This window comes from Oncorhynchus masou, chromosome 32 (genome assembly GCF_036934945.1).
Source record: "Oncorhynchus masou masou isolate Uvic2021 chromosome 32, UVic_Omas_1.1, whole genome shotgun sequence".
In the NCBI taxonomy this organism is placed as follows: Eukaryota; Metazoa; Chordata; class Actinopteri; order Salmoniformes; family Salmonidae; genus Oncorhynchus; species Oncorhynchus masou.
Window position 1 is genome coordinate 81835858 of NC_088243.1, and position 19801 is coordinate 81855658.

The following is a 19801-nucleotide window of genomic DNA, read 5'->3' on the forward strand; positions in this document are numbered from 1 at the left end:
CAGTTCAGAATATAAAAATATGTATTTTAACAGCAACAGTTCCAACCTAGACTTTCTGTCAACATTAATTTATACAGTAGGCCTGCTAGTGTTTTATCTATACTGTTACTTTGGGTTGCACGATCAAAAAGCTTGTGTGCGTGTGTGTGTTCTGTTATACATCTGTGTAACGTGATCAATCCGTTTATTCAAGTTCAGAATTAAATTATCTATTGTATTGTAACAGCAACAGTTCCAATCTGGACAGGTATGTAAGAGTGTTTTTAATGGGGGAAAATAAACAAAAGATATCTATGGGTATTTCATTATTTGTTTTTGTCAATATTGCATTTTTTTTCGACATAAGGGCAATGATATTTACGTATAGTTGCATATTTTCCTACGCTTGGGTCACAGGAAAACACAGAATTTCTTATTTGGGTCCCAGGCTGAAAAAGTTTAAGAACCTCTGATGTAACGGGTTTTATCAGATAGTTTCGGACACTATGTACGGACAGACGGACACTATGTAACAGTTCCCAGCGAGGGTCACTGCAGTATAGGACACGTAGGCACTGGCTTTCCTAGCGCATGCGTGGTGCTTCATAGCGCATGTCACGGCTGAAGGTATTGTGTTTTTATTAGCTAGCTGGCAGACCACCCTGTCCTTCCATTAAGATCTAATTCATCAGGGCCTAAAGTCTAAATCATGGGGGACGAACAAGAGATAATGTGCAAACTAGAAAACATTATGGAAATACGGTAAAGATTTTTTTTCTTCTTCAAAGAAACCACATCTGGTAAATCAGGTAGCTGGATGGCTCAGGAAAAGAGCAGCGAGAAGCTAATATTAGCGTATTGGCTTTGTTATTGAGCTAGGGAGCTAGCTATATGTGGCGACATAGCCTTGATCAAGGTTAGCCAGCATACGTGACCGTTCTATTGTTCTTGAAAGAACTGCAGATAAACTCTCGCTTTTGTTTTGCACATTACAAAATTGCTTACTAGTTATGTATTATGCATAACCAATCCAGCTGTTTGCATCAACAAAAATCCAGATGCGAAGTGTTTTGCCAGATTATCGGCTAGTTGGCTACTTAGCTAGCTTTCTGTCATTAGCCAGGTAACGTTAGCTAATAATTGGCTAACCATGGTTGGTGGTCCGGTTACCCCAATGAGTTCATTCAGGCGGGACCAGTTGCAAATGTGCACATTGTTGAATAGATGTGACGCTGATTAGCTTGGCATCATTAGAAAAAAAGATGTCTAGACAAGAATTGCTCCAGTTATAACAATGGCATGTCGTGCACGAATATGTCGGTTATGCATGCATTATATCACTTATTTTCGTGACAAATATTCTCGCTCCTTGTTTCACAAACTAATTTATTGAAACAGCAACACAATAATACACTATGATGTCTCGGGTTCTGGTCTTTCTTTAAAAAAACAACATTTGTATCTGAAGAGGCTAACTTGGTTAAATAAAGGAGAAACAATAGAAGATGCCTTAGGGCAATTGGTTTCTGAAGCATGATTGAGTGATGTGAAGTTGAACTGACAGAATGTTGTCTTTGTGCCTTCTGCCCTGTAATCAAATGAATAGTTGCAATTGTAAATAGTGCAGTGGTAGGTAACTACCTAATGCTGTAGAATTGGTAACTGGATCATTGGTAAGTAGCCCAGTGGTATGTAACTACTGAGTGGTGCGGCAGTCCAAGGCACTGCATCTCAGTGCTGGAGGCGTTACTAAAGACTGGTTCGATTCCAGGCTGTATCACAGCCGGACGTGATTGAGAGTCCCATAGGGCGGCACACAATTGGCCCAGCGTCGTCCGGGTTAGGCAGTCATTTTAAATAAGAATTTGTTCTTAACTGACTTGCCTAGTTAAATAAAGGTTAAAAAATTACAGAATGTTATATAATTGGTAACTAACTACTAGTGCATTTGTAAAGTATCTACTGTGTTACACTGGTAACTAGGGGTGTACAGTGATAACTAAGTAGTAATGTATTGGTTAAATTGTGTTTTCTACCATTTCAGGAATAAGACGGTACAGATGCAGAAGATCAAGTCTCGTCTGAAGTCAGAGTTTGAGTCCCTGGAGTCTGAGGAGAAACATCTGAAGGAATACAAACAGGAGATGGACCTCCTAATGCAGGAGAAGATGGCCCATGTAGAGGAGCTACGACTCATACATGCTGATATCAATGTGGTGGGTAGCGTAGAGGTCGACTGAGTATGATTTTTCAATGCCAATACCGATTATTGGACGACCAAAAAAAGCCGATATCGATTAATCGGCGATTTTTATTTATTTGTAATAATGACAATTACAACAATACTGAATGAACACTTATTTTAACTTAATATAATACATCAATAAAAATCCATTTAGCTTCAAATAAATAATGAAACATGTTCAATTTGGTTTAAATAATGCAAAAACAAAGTGTTGGAGAAGTAAAAGTGCAATATGTGCCATGTAAAAAAGCTAACATTTGAGTTCCTTGCTCAGAACATAAGAACATATGAAAGTTGGTGGTTCCTTTTAACATGAGAATTCAATATTCCAAGGTAAGAGGTTTTAGGTTGTAGTTAATATAGCATTTGTATTTCATATACCTTTGACTATTGGATGTTCTTATAGGCACTATAGTATTGCCAGTGTAACAGTATAGCTTCCGTCCCTCTCCTCGCCCCTACCTGGGCTCGAACCAGGAACACATCGACAACAGCCATCCTCAAAGCAGCGTTACCCATGCAGAGCAAGGGTAACAACCACTCCAAGTCTCAGAGCGAGTGACGTTTGAAACGCTATTAGCGCGCACCCTACTAATTAGCTAGCAATTTCACATCGGTTACACCAGCCATTAGGCTGATAGGCTTGAAGTCATAAACAGCGCAGTGCTTGCGAAGAGCTGCTGGCAAAACGAAAGTGCTGTTTGAATGAATGCTTACGAGCCTGCTGCTGCCTACCATCGCTCAGTCAGACTGCTCTATCAAATCATAGAATCATAGACAACATAATAACACACAGAAATACGAGCCTTTGGTCATTAATATGGTCGAATCCGGAAACTATCATTTCTAAAACAAAACATTTATTATTTCAGTGAAATACGGAACCGTTTGGTATTTTATCTAACGGGTGGCATCCCTAAGTCTAAATATCCTTGTTACATTTCACAACCTTCAATGTTATGTCATAACTACGTAAAATTCTGGCAAATTAGTTTGCAAAGAGCGAGGCGGCCCAAACTGTTGCATATACCCCGACTCCATGCAATGAACGCAAGAGAAATGACACAATTTCACCTGGTTAATATTGCCTGCTAACCTGGATTTCTTTTAGCTAAATATGCAGGTTTAAAAATATATCCTTCTGTGTATTGATTTTAAGAAAGGCATTGGTGTTTATGGTTAGGTACAGTTGTCCAACGATTGTGCTTTTTTCGCAAATGCGCTTTTGTTAAATCATCCCCCAGCGTTGCATCGATTATATGCAACGCAGCGCTAGATAAACTAGTAATATCATCAACCATGTGTAGTTATAACTAGTGATTATGATTGATTGATAGTTTTTTACAAGGTAAGTTTAATGCTAGCTAGCAACTTACCTTGGCTTACTGCATTCGCGTAACAGGCAGTCTCCTCGTGGAGTGCAACGAGAGGCAGGTGGTTATAGCGTTGGACTAGTTAACTGGTAATGTTGCAAGATTGGATCCTCCGAGCTGACAAGGGGAAAATCTGTGGTTCTGCCCCTGAACAAGACAGTTAACCCACCGTTCCTAGACCGTCATTGAAAATAAGAATGTGTTCTTAACTGACTTGCCTAGTTAAATAAAGGTATACATTTTTTTTTAAATTGGCGCCCAAAAATACCAATTTCAGATTGTTATGAAAACATAAAAACGGCCCTAATTAATCGGCCAATCCGATTAATAGGTCGACCTCGAGTAGAGAGAGAGCAATAAAGAGTGTGTGTGTGAGACAGAAGCCACTATTCGACTTCTGAACGCACAAAAATATTTTAAAAAGTAACGCATGAAAAAATGTTAGTTGTTTGAAAAACAGACGTTTTAGGCTTAGTTATAGTGAAACCTAAATTCTGGTGTGTTCATTTTGACATTTACAAAACATTAAGAACACCTTTCTAATATTGATTTGCACCCCCTTGCCCTAAGAACAGCCTACATTTGTCACGGCATGGACATAAGGTGTTGAAAGCATTACACAGGGATGCTGGCCATCTTGATGCCGATGCATCCCACAGTTGTGTCAAGTTGGCTGGATGTCCTTTGGGTGGTGAACCATTCTTTATACACACGTGAAACTGTAGAGCGTGAAAAACCCAACAGCGTTGCAGTTCTTGACACAAACCGGTGCGCCTGGCACCTACTACCATACCCCGTTCAAAGACACAAATCTTTTGTCTTGCCCACTCACCCGCTGAATGGCAAACATACACAATTCATATCTCAATTGTCTCAAGGCTTAAACATCCTTCTTTAACCTGTTTCCTCCCCTTAAAGTGGATTTGACAAGTTAGATCAATAATAGCTTTCAACTGGTTTCACCTGGTCAGTCTACATCATGGAAAGAGCAGGTGTTCATAATGTTTTGTCATTTGGTCTTTTAGTAGTACATCGAGCTCTTTTTGCCCCAGTGGTTCCAACTCTACCATTGAAATTGTGATGTGGAGGCACCCGGAGAAGGTTCCTATACGTCACCTCAAGGGAGGGGTTCGGTATGAAATACACTCCCTTCTAGATGTGCTGGGTGGTGCCACCTTCTGGTTTCGTATAGAAACAAGCACCTTATTTGGCAATGGAGTGTACCAATATATAGTGGAATGTACCAATATATAGTGGAGTGCACCAATATATAGTGGAGTGTACCAATATATTGTGGAGTGTACCAATATATAGTGGAATCAAACCAATATATAGTGGAGTGTACCAATATATAGTGGAGTGTACCAATATATAGTGGAATGTACCAATATATAGTGGAGTGTACCAATATATAGTGGAATCAAACCAATATATAGTGGAGTGTACCAATATATAGTGGAGTGTACCAATATATAGTGGAGTGTACCAATATATAGTGGAGTGTACCAATATATAGTGGAGTGTACCAATATATAGTGGAATCAAACCAATATATAGTGGAGTGTACCAATATATAGTGGAGTGTACCAATATATAGTGGAATGTACCAATATATAGTGGAGTGTACCAATATATAGTGGAATCAAACCAATATATAGTGGAGTGTACCAATATATAGTGGAGTGTACCAATATATAGTGGAGTGTACCAATATATAGTGGAGTGTACCAATATGTAGTGGAATCAAACCAATATATAGTGGAGTGTACCAATATATAGTGGAGTGTACCAATATATAGTGGAGTGTACCAATATGTAGTGGAATCAAACCAATATATAGTGGAGTGTACCAATATATTTTGCTTGATGCTTCCTTGACTAGACTACTGACGTTACACAAAATTCAAAAGGCAGTACAAGGCACACAAATTCTACATTTTGGTTTTTCACGCACATCAATGTCAAATCAAATGTTATTAGTCACATGCGCCAAATACAACAGGTGTAGTAGACCTTACAGTGAAATGCTGAATACAACAGGTGTAGTAGACATTACAGTGAAATGCTGAATACAACAGGTGTAGGTAGACCTTACAGTGAAATGCTGAATACAACAGGTGTAGTAGACATTACAGTGAAATGATGACTACAACGGGTGTAGGTAGACCTTACAGTGAAATGAAGAATACAACAGGTGTAGTAGACCTTACAGTGAAATGCTGAATACAACAGGTGTAGTAGACCTTACAGTGAAATGAAGAATACAACAGGTGTAGTAGACCTTACAGTGAAATGCTGAATACAACAGGTGTAGTAGACCTTACAGTGAAATGCTGAATACAACAGGTGTAGTAGACCTTACAGTGAAATGAAGAATACAACAGGTGTAGTAGACCTTACAGTGAAATGAAGAATACAACAGGTGTAGTAGACCTTACAGTGAAATGCTGAATACAACAGGTGTAGTAGAGACCTTACAGTGAAATGCTGAATACAACAGGTGTAGTAGACCTTACAGTGAAATGCTGACTACAACAGGTGTAGTAGACCTTACAGTGAAATGCTGAATACAACAGGTGTAGTAGACCTTACAGTGAAATGCTGAATACAACAGGTGTAGTAGACCTTACAGTGAAATGCTGAATACAACAGGTGTAGTGGAAGAGCAAGTAATTTTAAGAGCAGCAGTAAAATAACAATAGCGAGACTATATCCATTGTAACAAGAACTAGAGGACAATGGTGGTCATAGCAACTTCCTACAACTAATTAGTGGTGCAGTCTGTGGGTTCTAATCCCACGAGGCAGATATATATATCTGCCTCGTGGGATTAGAACCCACATATATATAGACATTTTTTTTTTTACAATATTCATCCCGTGCCCACACACTCCTAATTCTTCTAAAAAGTGAACACCTCATTTCAACAATTTATTATGCACCCAATGGGGAATTCAAATTTACACTGCAAAGGAACTCTGCACCTCAACACTGTCAGATAACTGTCCAGAGCTGTTTGCTCACGATGCACATCATTTTATTATCAGAGCATACCAGTGGACTTCTGGTAAATATTCTTTAGTGAGAAAGTGTTGGGATCAGGCACAACTACGTTTACACATTCCCAAAATGAATATTTATGAGCAATTCCCGCCACCCACAACTTCTCACCTGGATGCATTTTTTAAAGGTGAAGGGGTTGAGAGTTACCCTTTAATAGTTTATGTATTTCTCTCCTCCTACTCCCCAGATGGAGAGCACTATAAAGCAGTCAGAGAACGACCTGAACAAGCTGCTGGAGACGACGCGGAGGCTCCATGATGAGTACAAACCCCTGAAGGAACATGTAGACGCACTGAGGATGACCCTGGGCCTTCACAGACTGCCCAACCTCAACGAAGAGGAGGAGAAACTCTCTCTGGAGTCAGTACACATACTACACACACACACACACACACTCTCACACACACACACATCAACTGTTCTATCTTCTATCTCTGTTGCCATAGTTACTTTGAGAAGCAGAAGGCTGAGTGGCAGAAGGAGCCTCATGAGCCCACCATCCCAGAATCCCTTGCAGCAGCGGCTGCCGCGGCCCAACAGCTCCAGGTCTCCCGGAAACAAGATGCCCGCCAGACCGCCACCTTCAGACAACAGCCTCCTCCCATGAAGGTACACAGTACACACCCTCCTATGAAGGTACACACATACACACCTCTCCCCTGTCTGTGTACCAACACAATAATGACACTGTACTGACGTCTGTGTGTCTACATAGTAATAACACACTAACATCTCTGTCCTCTCTCCAGGCCTGTCTGTCATGCCACCAACAGATCCATCGTAACGCTCCTATCTGTCCACTGTGTAAGGCCAAGAGTCGCTCCCGCAACCCCAAGAAACCTAAGAGGAAGCCTGACGAGTAGACACACACACACACTCCGACTACCACCTCATATCGCTGAATTTCACATCTGGAATTTGGTACAACATGTCGTCATAACCTTTCCCCATGCCATGGAACCTACATTTAGTGTCATCGTCATTAGTGTTTTCTTTTTAACAGTGCTTGAGTCTTGAAATGTAATTGTTAACCTTAAGGTTTAATAGACCATAACCATGTTATATGCAATAATACACAATACTATACTGTAACTGTACCCATGTTGTGATTGGTTCTGGCATTAAATGTGAAACGTACTGCATTTACTTGTTCCTCTGTATTTAACATGTTTACATTGCATGAACATTCTCCATGGCTGAACTATAATGACTGTGTTGTAACTGTTTGTGATATTGGACTGTATAACCCAGGAAGTTGTTCTGTTTACTGAAGGCATAATGGACGGTCAAGGACTGAGAAAACCACGATGCTTATTTGCTTTTAGCAGTGTTGTATGTGAAACTTGAATACAAGAATACACAAATAAAATGTATTTTGTACTGCAGTTGAAATTGTATTTTCTTTTATAAGATGAATCTCATTATAATACACAGGATCAATGACACTCAGTGAAAATCACAGGCTGGGTCACACAGGGCTCTGATCAGAAGTAGTGCAGTACGTAGGAAATATTTCAGATATGTCCACATGGTGATAGTGCCAGTACGAAGGCACCTTTAACTCAGTTCTCGTACTGCTGTCAGGTTAACATTCTGGGCCTTCAAGGTAACCCCTTCATTGACATTGCGTTGGCAGAGTACATCCAGATTCCTGTCCTGTCTCCAAGGTAACCCCAAGTTGCTGTCTTCCTCTGGGCTGCAGTTGTTCCCAGATCCTGCTGGGGGAGTCAGAGGGCTTGGGGAGGCTCCTCAGCAACTCACCCAACAAACATACTGGGAAAACCTTATTTGCATTCTCCTGGTGTCCTCTTTCCCTGTCTCCTCAAAACCCATTGGATGAGAAAGCTACAGGTACCACCTCTCTGACCTCCTCCAATGGGGTTAGAGGAGTATGCAAATGAGATTATCCCACTGCATCCTACAGCACATGAGAACACCGATTAATATTCTGTTCTCATAAGACTTGTTGTTCTTGGGACTGTTTGCCATTCAGAGGGCCTTTTAAGTGTACAGGAACATAAGGACAGAAAGTGACTATAATAACATGGCAGCAGCTACAGGACCTAAACAGCAAAGAACACAGATAGTGAGCAGTCTAAAGTACTGTGTGTGTTGTACCCTGTTTCAACCTGTTGTAGAGGTGTGTTGTACCCTGTTGCAGAGGTGTGTGTGTGTGTTGTACCCTGTTACAGAGGTGTGCGTGTGTTGTACCCTGTTACAGAGGTGTGTGTGTGTTGTACCCTGTTACAGAGGTGTGTGTGTGTTGTACCCTGTTACAGAGGTGTGTGTGTTGTACCCTGTTACAGAGCTGTGTGTGTTGTACCCTGTTAGAGGTGTGTGTGTGTTGTACCCTGTTACAGAGGTGTGTGTGTGTTGTACCCTGTTACAGAGGTGTGTGTGTGTTGTACCCTGTTACAGAGGTGTGTGTGTAGTTTATCCTCCAGTATGTTAGTGTCTAGTTGCGTAGTCTTCCTCCTGATGAAGGTGTTTAGGGACAAAGCTTCCTGCTGCTGCACACACACTCCACACACTGATGGGTCATGCAGCTCCGTGTCCATGGCCTGTTAATTCACACACACAGTGTGTCAGTAAATGGCACAGCCAGTAGGGACATGCAGCTCAAAAGATACAGACAGTTATGTGAAGATAAATATTATTTTACTCATCTCCTCTGTGAATGTCTGGAGCTTCAGGGCAGAGATGAGCTGTAGGGGGACCAGCTGGGACCCAGTCTGGGCAGCAGGGCAGAGATGAGCTGTAGGGGGACCAGCTGGGTCCCAGGCTGGGCAGCAGAGCAGAGATGAGCTGTAGGGAGACCAGCTGGGTCCCAGGCTGGGCAGCAGGGCAGAGATGAGCTGTAGGGAGACCAGCTGGGTCCCAGTCTGGAGCTTCAGGGCAGAGATGAGCTGTAGGGAGACCAGCTGGGTCCCAGTCTGGAGCTTCAGGGCAGAGATGAGCTGTAGGGAGACCAGCTGGGTCCCAGTCTGGAGCTTCAGGGCAGAGATGAGCTGTAGGGGGACCAGCTGGGACCCAGTCTGGGCAGCAGGGCAGAGATGAGCTGTAGGGGGACCAGCTGGGTCCCAGGCTGGGCAGCAGGGCAGAGATGAGCTGTAGGGAGACCAGCTGGGTCCCAGTCTGGAGCTTCAGGGCAGAGATGAGCTGTAGGGGGACCAGCTGGGTCCCAGTCTGGAGCTTCAGGGCAGAGATGAGCTGTAGGGGGACCAGCTGGGTCCCAGGCTAGGCAGCAGGGCAGAGATGAGCTGTAGGGAGACCAGCTGGGTCCCAGTCTGGAGCTTCAGGGCAGAGATGAGCTGTAGGGAGACCAGCTGGGTCCCAGTCTGGAGCTTCAGGGCAGAGATGAGCTGTAGGGAGACCAGCTGGGTCCTAGTCTGGGCAGCAGGGCAGAGATGAGCTGTAGGGAGACCAGCTGGGTCCCAGGCTGGAGCTTCAGGGCAGAGATGAGCTGTAGGGAGACCAGCTGGGTCCCAGTCTGGAGCTTCAGGGCAGAGATGAGCTGTAGGGAGACCAGCTGGGTCCCATTCTGGAGCTTCAGGGCAGAGATGAGCTGTAGGGAGACCAGCTGGGTCCCAGTCTGGAGCTTCAGGGCAGAGATGAGCTGTAGGGAGACCAGCTGGGTCCTAGTCTGGGCAGCAGGGCAGAGATGAGCTGTAGGGGGACCAGCTGGGTCCCAGTCTGGGCAGCAGGGCAGAGATGAGCTGTAGGGGGACCAGCTGGGTCCCAGTCTGAAGCTTCAGGACAGAAATGAGCTGTAGGAGGACCAGCTGGGTCCCAGTCTGGAGCTTCAGGGCAGAGATGAGCTGTAGGGAGACCAGCTGGGTCCCAGTCTGGGCAGAGATGAGCTGTAGGGAGAACAGCTGGGTCCCAGTCTGGAGCTTCAGGGCAGAGATGAGCTGTAGGGAGACCAGCTGGGTCCCAGTCTGGAGCTTCAGGGCAGAGATGAGCTGTAGGGAGACCAGCTGGGTCCCAGTCTGGGCAGCAGGGCAGCGATGAGCTGTAGGGAGACCAGCTGGGTCCCAGTCTGGAGCTTCAGGGCAGAGATGAGCTGTAGGGAGACCAGCTGGGTCCCAGTCTGGGCAGCAGGGCAGAGATGAGCTGTAGGGAGACCAGCTGGGTCCCAGTCTGGAGCTTCAGGGCAGAGATGAGCTGTAGGGAGACCAGCTGGGTCCCAGTCTGGGCAGCAGGGCAGCGATGAGCTGTAGGGAGACCAGCTGGGTCCCAGTCTGGAGCTTCAGGGCAGAGATGAGCTGTAGGGAGACCAGCTGTGACCCGGTCTGGGCAGCAGGGTTGGTCCTTTCCTTGCTCTTACAAGGTCCACAGACTCTCACTGCCTCTGCAGCCCTTTCTCCTGTCTCTCTCGCTGTCCTTTAGGGTTGGGTGCTTCCCCTCTCCTTTCTTGGTTGTTCTGTGTACTTGTATGACCATCCTTCTCCACGTCTCACTCTACAACTCCTGCCTCCCCCTCCCTCGGAGGGCTGCTCTTTCCCCCTCTCCTCCTGCCTCCCCCTCCCTCGGAAGGCTGCTCTTTCCCCCCTCTCCTCCTGCCTCCCCCTCCCTCGGAAGGCTGCTCTTTCCTCCTCTCCTCCTGCCTCCCCCGGAAGACTGCTCTTTCCCCCCTCTCCTCCTACCTCCCCCTCCCTCGGAGGGCTGGTCTTTCCCCCTCCCTCGGAAGACTGCTCTTTCCCCCCTCTCCTCCTGCCTCCCCCTCCCTCAGAGGGCTGCTCTTTCCCCCTCCCTCGGAAGACTGCTCTTTCCCCCTCTCCTCCTGCCTCCCCCTCTCTCAGAGGACTGCTCTTCCCCCCTCTCCTCCTGCCTCTCTCTCCACCCCCTCTCTCCTGCAGTTTCTGGGTTCAGCTGTTTGTTGACCTGTGTTATCATTCTCCAGAAGTAGATCTCCAGTGCCTTGCTAGTAAAAAAAGGCCCTTTTCATGCTGCGGGAAATACCACTTCCAGTCTAAGGAATAACTTCCTCCAACATGGCGCCGCATGTTTTTGAGGTCGCCGATAACTTATTTTAGTAAAAAAAAACAAAAAAAAACAGGTATTTTTATTTTATTAAAAGAAATGGGTGCACAGGCTGAATGGACTAAACTTACTCTTATATGAGGAATAAGGTATTGCGATAGAGTACTGAAAATAGTGTTTTGAAACAGGCACCAAATCGCTAAGTCCCCCTGCCAGGAAAAGTACCAATAACAATTATATCTGACCACAAAAAATCTGTACCATGTCAGACCTGCTGAAATGGAAAAAAACAGTACACAGTTTGGACATAAGATAATCAAATGTAGCAGTTCTTCAAGTCTTATACACATGGCCAGCCCACTACAAGAGCACATCATGACCCACACCTAGAGAACAAAACAATGATGCCAGAGAATCACTGCAAAGGAGAAATTATATTCGAAGCAAGACGATGGCCACACACTTTTCAAATCAGACACTTACACATACCAAAAACAAACATTTTCCATTACCAGACAAAAAAACAAGGCATTCAGAAAGGATGTAAACAACAAAGTCAATGGCTGGTGTTCCAGCAGAGTGCCAGTCAGACATCAATGGAATCTGTATTTGCGTGCGGGTTTGATGCTGACGTCAGTTTTCTTCACCTCCTCCGTCTCCTCTTTCTTCACCAGTTGGTACCGCTCCCCTTTTGTGGTCACCACCTGGTTGCTGTGGTAACGCACCAGTTTCTTAGGGGCATCTTTAGGTGCAACAGGCCTGTGTGTTTTCTTATCCTCCTCCCTGTCCACTAGCATGTACTTCTCCAGGATGCTCTCTTTCATCTTCTGCTCTGCCTGGCGGGAACCCATCTTCCCATGGTTTACGTTTAGAGGTGTGTGGCTGAGCTGGATGTCTCCTTCGATGATGAGGCGGACAGCCTCCTCCATGTCACCTTTAGCAATGGACAACGCACTCCTGGCCTCTGATAGTCTGCACTTGGGGAACATCTCCAGAAGGAGTGGCTCCTGGGCCTCCCACTCAGGGAATGGCACCTTGGCGGTGGCCCCCTCAGTCTGTGTAGTAAGGCAGTGTATCTCCCTCACAGGAGGCCCGGTGGAGGTAGCGCTGACTGTCAGTGGGACCTCCATTCTAGCCTTTGGCACACTATTTTCTGAACTCCGGGCTGTGGCTAGTTTTGAAGCTAGGCTGAACATCATATCACAAACGTTAACACTGTCAATTTCAGCAAAGCCGGGAATGTAGGCCTCCAGCATTTCTACAAAGACCTCCACGTCAAAGTTCTCCTCCACGCTCTCCTGAGATCCCAGATCCTCCAGGACTCCAGTGATGTAGGGAAGCAACACATCATCCAGGGAACTCAGGTCTGCTTCGGGAATGCATGTCTGAATGAACTCCTGCAGGGTATCGTGGATTATCTTGTGAAGGTCCATAACGGGCTCAAAACCTGTTAACAAAAAAACAATAACAAATTCAGATTGATTCAAACGTGGCGACGGAAATAAACGGGATTGCCAATTATGCAGCCTTTAACCAAACTATACGCTATCACGAATGCATTACGAATTGATGATAGATAGCTAGCTGGAAGTAAACAAAACGAATAAACCAAATTAATCGTACCGGAGACCGCTGACTGTGAAGCAGACAAGAATGGCAAACGTAAGTTTTCAAAGGTTGACCAAACCGAACTAATATCAAAGAAAAGTAGCCACTATGATATATTATTTTCAGGATCTTCTGATCTATTGACGGACAACAATCACGTAATCAGAAGAGATGACGAGAATCGGGTTGACGTTAACTATCTATAGTAGCTAAACGGGCTTCAAAGACGTACTGCTGCAGAACAAAAAGCTAGCAAACCGAAACGAATATCGTTGTAGTAAAGGGAAACAAAAACTACGACGTGCAAATACAAATCTAACCTTAAACGTGCAAGAAATAAAAATGTTGTTCCAATTGTGTATCTACAAACTGTGTGAATAATTAGCCAGCCAAGAGATTATAAAGACTGCTAGCAACTCAATTGTTTACACACGAATAACCACAACAGAACCATTTATTTCTAGCGAGTTCAGCGCTGTCAACAGTGATTCCTTACCGCCACCTATCGTACTGGAGTGGGATTAGATTATGAAAAGGATCTAAAAAGAAAAATAACGATACTTTAAACTACACTTTAATTTGTTCGCCTATATGTCGCATTACTCCATTATTTGTAAAAAAATATATATATAACCCGCACGTGTATTTTCCTACGACACTGACTTTCTGATAACTACTTTATTCAGGAAAAGTATACTTAAGTAGTTGCCTCAACTAGCTATCTTCAAATGAATGCACTTATTGCAGAGCGTCTGCTAAATTACACAAATGTAAATGTATCCTATGCCTGTCTGCAATGCCACCAACAGATCATCATCATAACGCTCCTATCTGTCCTATCTTTCCGTTGTGTAACGCCAAGAGTCTCTCCCACAAGAAACCCAAGATGAAGCCTGACAAGAGTACACACACACTCCTACCACCACCTCATTTTGATACATTTAAATCGCTGGAATTCAGTAATACATGTCTTTATAACCTTCTCAATGCCATGGAACCTACATTTAGTATCATCTTCATTATCCTATGTGTTTTCTTTTTAAATCAGTGCTTGAGTGTTAAAATGTAATTGTTAACCTTACAGTGCATTCATAAAGTATTCAGACCCCTTGACTTTTTCCAGATTTTGTTCAATTATAGCCTCATTCTAAAACTGATTCAATTGTTTTCCCCCCTAATCAATCTATACAAAATATCCCATCATGACAAAGCAAAAAAGTTTTTGAAAAATGTTTGCTAATTTTAAAGAAAATATGTAAATGTGATATTTCAGTTTTTCCAAGTATTCAGACCATTTACTCAGTATTTTGTTGAAGCACCTTTGGCAGCGATTACAGCCTCGATTCTTCTTGGGTATGACGCTACAAGCTTGGAACACCTGTATTTGGTGAGTTTCTCCCAATCTTCTCTGCAGATCCTCTCAAGCTATGTCAGGTTGGATGGGGAACGTTGCTTCACAGCTATTTTCAGTCCAGGTTTTTTGCAGAGCAATTGTCCCGAAGCCAATCCCTCATTGTCTTGGCTGTGTGCTTAGGGTCGTTGTTCTATTGGAAGGTGAACCTTCGCCCCAGTCTGAGTTCCTGAGCGCTCTGGAGCAGGTCTTCATCAAAGATCTCTCTGTACTTTGCTCCATTCATCTTTTCCTTGATCCTGACTAGTCTCCCAGTCCATGCTGCTGAAAAACATCCCCACAGCATGATACTGCCACCACCATGATTCACCATAGGGATGGTGCCAGGTTTCCAACGGTGATTTTAGCGTGTAAATCTTGGTGGGGCCAAAAAAATAAGTGGAATGCATGCCAGAAAAGCCAATACACAACACTAAATTTTATTTTACCAGGCAAGTCAGTTAAGAACAAATTCTTATTTTCAATGACGGCCTAGGAACAGCGGGTTAACTGCCTGTTCAGGGGCAGAATGACAGATTTGTACCTTGTCAGCTCGGGGGTTTGAACTTGCAACCTTCTGGTTGCTAGTCCAACGCTCTAACCACTAGGCTACCCTGCTGCCCCCAATACATGAACTGCACTATAACGGTGACAAACGGTGACCACAAACATAACAGCAGTACCAACATCTTACCACTGCTACACCTGGCTATCAGCAGAGCCATGTATGGCAGCGAAACAGTTCATTCAGCCTCATTTACTGCCTTTTAAAAACATAGCTGATATGGCTGATTTGCTTAAAGAAATGTGGTTTCTAATGATAATTCAGATGTACAAACTATGGCAGAAGGGGACGACAATCGGATAAGAGGCAATCAGCAACTTCGATTAAGACAATGATCGAGCTAGGACAGACGTAATGTCAGTCAATATAACTATTTGTTTAGCACTTTTGAAATGTACAGCAACAGAATTCAGAAGATGGGCCTTTCTTATAGTGTTCTCCCTGTACACCAAGTCAGAACAGTAGGATGGGGTCATAGAAGCAGACAATGAAAGCTCCTAAAATATTTGATTTTTACATTTCTCCAAAACAGTTTATAGGCTACAGACAGAACAGTAAGCGAAATTAAGAGGGGTAAATTATTAGGGTGAGGCACATGGGAAACTTACATCTTACCCAAGTGCAGGCCAGGAGAGCCTTGTCCACACAGCCACTGTCACTGATTCCTTCCAAACCACTCGTTGAATTTGCGATTTCCAACTTAATATTAATGTCCAATGGCCGATGAGCACCGATACGTTTTATCTATAATTTCTCTTCCTATGACAAGGATTGAATACGATTTGCCAGTAGATTGTCGTCTTAATTCATGATGATGACTGCTTGTCTAGCTTGCTAGATAAAATTGTGAAAGTATGATGATGATGACATGATCAGTCCAATCAAAGCTACTGTACATATAACGTGATTTGAAGTCATTTTATCTGTGGCCAATGACCTTGAGCCTTCATGGATGGGCACTTCTATGGCAGCAGCCGAAGGGCTAGAATTTTCAATGTACCGAGTCAATGTGCGGGGGGTACAGGTGAGTTGAGATAATTTGTACATGTAGGTAGGGGTAAAGTGACTATGCATAGATAATAAACAGCGAGTTTACAAGCAACATAAATGAGGAAAAAGTCGAGGTCTGTATTCGCTAAAAGTTTTTATTCAAAGTATGAATTTCGGCACCCTATGGAAGGACAGCGGATGTACAGGACAAACATAGGGACAGGTAGGCGTTTTCAGAATGGACTTTTTAACAAGTATCAACTGATGGAGACTCAATGTTGTTGCTCGCATATCATGCAACCAGTTATCAAAACTCAACTCTGCCTCGATATAAGCGAACGGAGTTGAGCGTTCTTCAGCTAATGTTGCTATTGACTCTGACATTAGAAATGTGAAACGTACTGCATTTACTTGTTCCTCTGTATTTAACATGTTTACATTGCATGAACATTCTCCATGGCTGAACTATAATGACTGTGTTGTAACTGTTTGTGATATTGGACTGTATAACCCAGGAAGTTGTTCTGTTTACTGAAGGCATAATGGACGGTCAAGGACTGAGAAAACCACGATGCTTATTTGCTTTTAGCAGTGTTGTATGTGAAACTTGAATACAAGAATACACAAATAAAATGTATTTTGTACTGCAGTTGAAATTGTATTTTCTTTTATAAGATGAATCTCATTATAATACACAGGATCAATGACACTCAGTGAAAATCACAGGCTGCAATCCACTTCCACGTAGTGCTGTCTCGATGCAAAACCAGTTCACTACATAGGGAAAAGGGTGCCATTTCTGCTATGCTCAGTCACATGGCCAGCATGAGGGTGCACTTAGCGCAGTTCTTGTACTGTCGTCAGGGTAACCCCAGATTGACGTTCTCTTGTCTGGGTACATCCAGATTCCTGTTCTGTCTCCAAGGTAACCCCAAGTTGCTGTCTTCCTCTGGCCTGCAGTTGTTCCCAAATCGCGCTGGGGGCGTCAGAGGGCTTGGGGAGGCCCCTTAGCAACTCTCCCAACAGACACACAGCGTCCTACAACACATGAGAACACAGGTTACTTCACCCACTACACACCATATTTTTTTCTGGGACAGTTGGTAGTTTAGACGGCCATTTTGGCACGGAAACCTAAAATAATAACAGACCAAAGCAGGGAATGTATTGACAAGACAGAAGCAGAAAGGAACACCACAATTGAATATCCTGTACTCTATGTGCAGTCCGTCTTCCTGTGTTGTACCCTGTTGTAGTGGTGTGTTGTACCCTGTTGTAGAGGTGTGTTGTGTTGTACCCTGTTGTAGAGGTGTGTTGTACCCTGTTGTAGAGGTGTGTTGTGTTGTACCCTGTTGTAGAGGTGTGTTGTACCCTGTTGTAGAGGTGTGTTGTACCCTGTTGTAGAGGTGTGTTGTGTTGTACCCTGTTGTAGAGGTGTGTTGTACCCTGTTGTAGAGGTGTGTTGTGTTGTACCCTGTTGTAGAGGTGTGTTGTGTTGTACCCTGTTGTAGTGGTGTGTTGTACCCTGTTGTAGAGGTGTGTTGTACCCTGTTATAGAGGTGTGTTGTACTGTACCCTGTTGTAGACGTGTGTTGTACCCTGCTGTAGAGGTGTGTTGTACTGTACCCTGTTGTAGAGGTGTGTTGTACCCTGTTGTAGAGGTGTGTTGTACTGTACCCTGTTGTAGACGTGTGTTGTACCCTGTTGTAGAGGTGTGTTGTACTGTACCCTGTTGTAGACGTGTGTTGTACCCTGTTGTAGAGGTGTGTTGTACCCTGTTGTAGAGGTGTGTTGTACCCTGTTGTTGTGGTGTGTTGTACTGTACCCTGTTGTAGAGGTGTGTTGTACTGTACCCTGTTGTAGACGTGTGTTGTACCCTGTTGTAGAGGTGTGTTGTACTGTACCCTGTTGTAGAGGTGTGGTGTACTGTACCCTGTTGTAGAGGTGTGTTGTACTGTACCCTGTTGTAGAGGTGTGTTGTACCCTGTTGTAGTGGTGTGTTGTACCCTGTTGTAGTGGTGTGTTGTACCCTATTGTAGTGGTGTGTTGCACCCTGTTGTAGAGGTGTGTTGTACTGTACCCTGTTGTAGAGGTGTGTTGTACCCTGTTGTAGAGGTGTGTTGTACTGTACCCTGTTGTAGAGGTGTGTTGTACTATACCCTGTTGTAGAGGTGTGTTGTACTGTACCCTGTTGTAGAGGTGTGTTGTACTGTACCCTGTTGTAGAGGTGTGTTGTACTGTACCCTGTTGTAGAGGTGTGTTGTACTGTACCCTGTTGTAGACGTGTGTTGTACCCTGTTGTAGAGGTGTGTTGTACCCTGTTGTAGAGGTGTGTTGTACCCTGTTGTTGTGGTGTGTTGTACTGTACCCTGTTGTAGAGGTGTGTTGTACTGTACCCTGTTGTAGACGTGTGTTGTACCCTGTTGTAGAGGTGTGTTGTACTGTACCCTGTTGTAGAGGTGTGGTGTACTGTACCCTGTTGTAGAGGTGTGTTGTACTGTACCCTGTTGTAGAGGTGTGTTGTACCCTGTTGTAGTGGTGTGTTGTACCCTGTTGTAGTGGTGTGTTGTACCCTATTGTAGTGGTGTGTTGCACCCTGTTGTAGAGGTGTGTTGTACTGTACCCTGTTGTAGAGGTGTGTTGTACCCTGTTGTAGAGGTGTGTTGTACTGTACCCTGTTGTAGAGGTGTGTTGTACTATACCCTGTTGTAGAGGTGTGTTGTACTGTACCCTGTTGTAGAGGTGTGTTGTACTGTACCCTGTTGTAGAGGTGTGTTGTACTGTACCCTGTTGTAGAGGTGTGTTGTACCCTGTTGTAGAGGTGTGTTGTAGAGGTGTGTTGTACTGTACCCTGTTGTAGAGGTGTGTTGTACCCTGTTGTAGAGGTGTGTTGTACTGTACCCTGTTGTAGAGGTGTGTTGTACTGTACCCTGTTGTAGACGTGTGTTGTACCCTGTTGTAGAGGTGTGTTGTACCCTGTTGTAGAGGTGTGTTGTACCCTGTTGTTGTGGTGTGTTGTACTGTACCCTGTTGTAGAGGTGTGTTGTACTGTACCCTGTTGTAGACGTGTGTTGTACCCTGTTGTAGAGGTGTGTTGTACTGTACCCTGTTGTAGAGGTGTGGTGTACTGTACCCTGTTGTAGAGGTGTGTTGTACTGTACCCTGTTGTAGAGGTGTGTTGTACCCTGTTGTAGTGGTGTGTTGTACCCTGTTGTAGTGGTGTGTTGTACCCTGTTGTAGTGGTGTGTTGCACCCTGTTGTAGAGGTGTGTTGTACTGTACCCTGTTGTAGAGGTGTGTTGTACCCTGTTGTAGAGGTGTGTTGTACTGTACCCTGTTGTAGAGGTGTGTTGTACTATACCCTGTTGTAGAGGTGTGTTGTACCCTGTTGTAGAGGTGTGTTGTACTGTACCCTGTTGTAGAGGTGTGTTGTACTGTACCCTGTTGTAGAGGTGTGTTGTACTGTACCCTGTTGTAGAGGTGTGTTGTACCCTGTTGTAGAGGTGTGTTGTAGAGGTGTGTTGTACTGTACCCTGTTGTAGAGGTGTGTTGTACCCTGTTGTAGAGGTGTGTTGTACTGTACCCTGTTGTAGACGTGTGTTGTAC

General features: G+C 44.2%; 2 protein-coding genes and 1 long non-coding RNA gene across 5 annotated transcripts; 1 reads left to right on the plus strand and 2 right to left on the minus strand.

The window, feature by feature from the left end:
- The first annotated feature begins 549 nt into the window (after positions 1 to 549).
- LOC135526686 (zinc finger C4H2 domain-containing protein) lies at positions 550 to 8045 on the plus strand. Of its 2 annotated transcripts, none has more exons than XM_064955243.1 (5): positions 550 to 741; positions 2024 to 2195; positions 6848 to 7020; positions 7107 to 7296; positions 7410 to 8045. In XM_064955243.1, exons 1-5 carry the CDS (start codon positions 689 to 691, stop codon positions 7521 to 7523), a joined length of 702 nt encoding a protein of 233 aa, XP_064811315.1. In that variant the 5' UTR covers positions 550 to 688; the 3' UTR covers positions 7524 to 8045. The 2 variants fall into 2 exon arrangements, with proteins under 2 accessions (XP_064811315.1, XP_064811316.1); XM_064955244.1 differs by having other exon boundaries at positions 553 to 741; positions 7107 to 7269.
- On the minus strand, positions 8034 to 11155 carry LOC135526687 (uncharacterized). 2 transcript variants are annotated; one of them, XR_010453344.1, is made up of 2 exons: positions 9069 to 11155; positions 8034 to 8723 (listed from the first exon to the last, which is right to left on the minus strand). It is a non-coding gene; the product is annotated as an uncharacterized LOC135526687 (long non-coding RNA). The 2 variants fall into 2 exon arrangements; XR_010453345.1 differs by lacking the exon at positions 9069 to 11155 and adding an exon at positions 8843 to 8857.
- Positions 11156 to 11714: 559 nt separating this feature from the next.
- cuedc2 (CUE domain containing 2) lies at positions 11715 to 13731 on the minus strand. Its single transcript, XM_064955245.1, has 2 exons — positions 13267 to 13731; positions 11715 to 13090 (listed from the first exon to the last, which is right to left on the minus strand). The coding sequence occupies exon 2, from the start codon at positions 13074 to 13076 to the stop codon at positions 12237 to 12239; it is 840 nt and encodes a 279-aa protein (XP_064811317.1). The 5' UTR covers positions 13077 to 13090; positions 13267 to 13731; the 3' UTR covers positions 11715 to 12236.
- Between the last annotated feature and the right edge of the window lie 6070 nt (positions 13732 to 19801).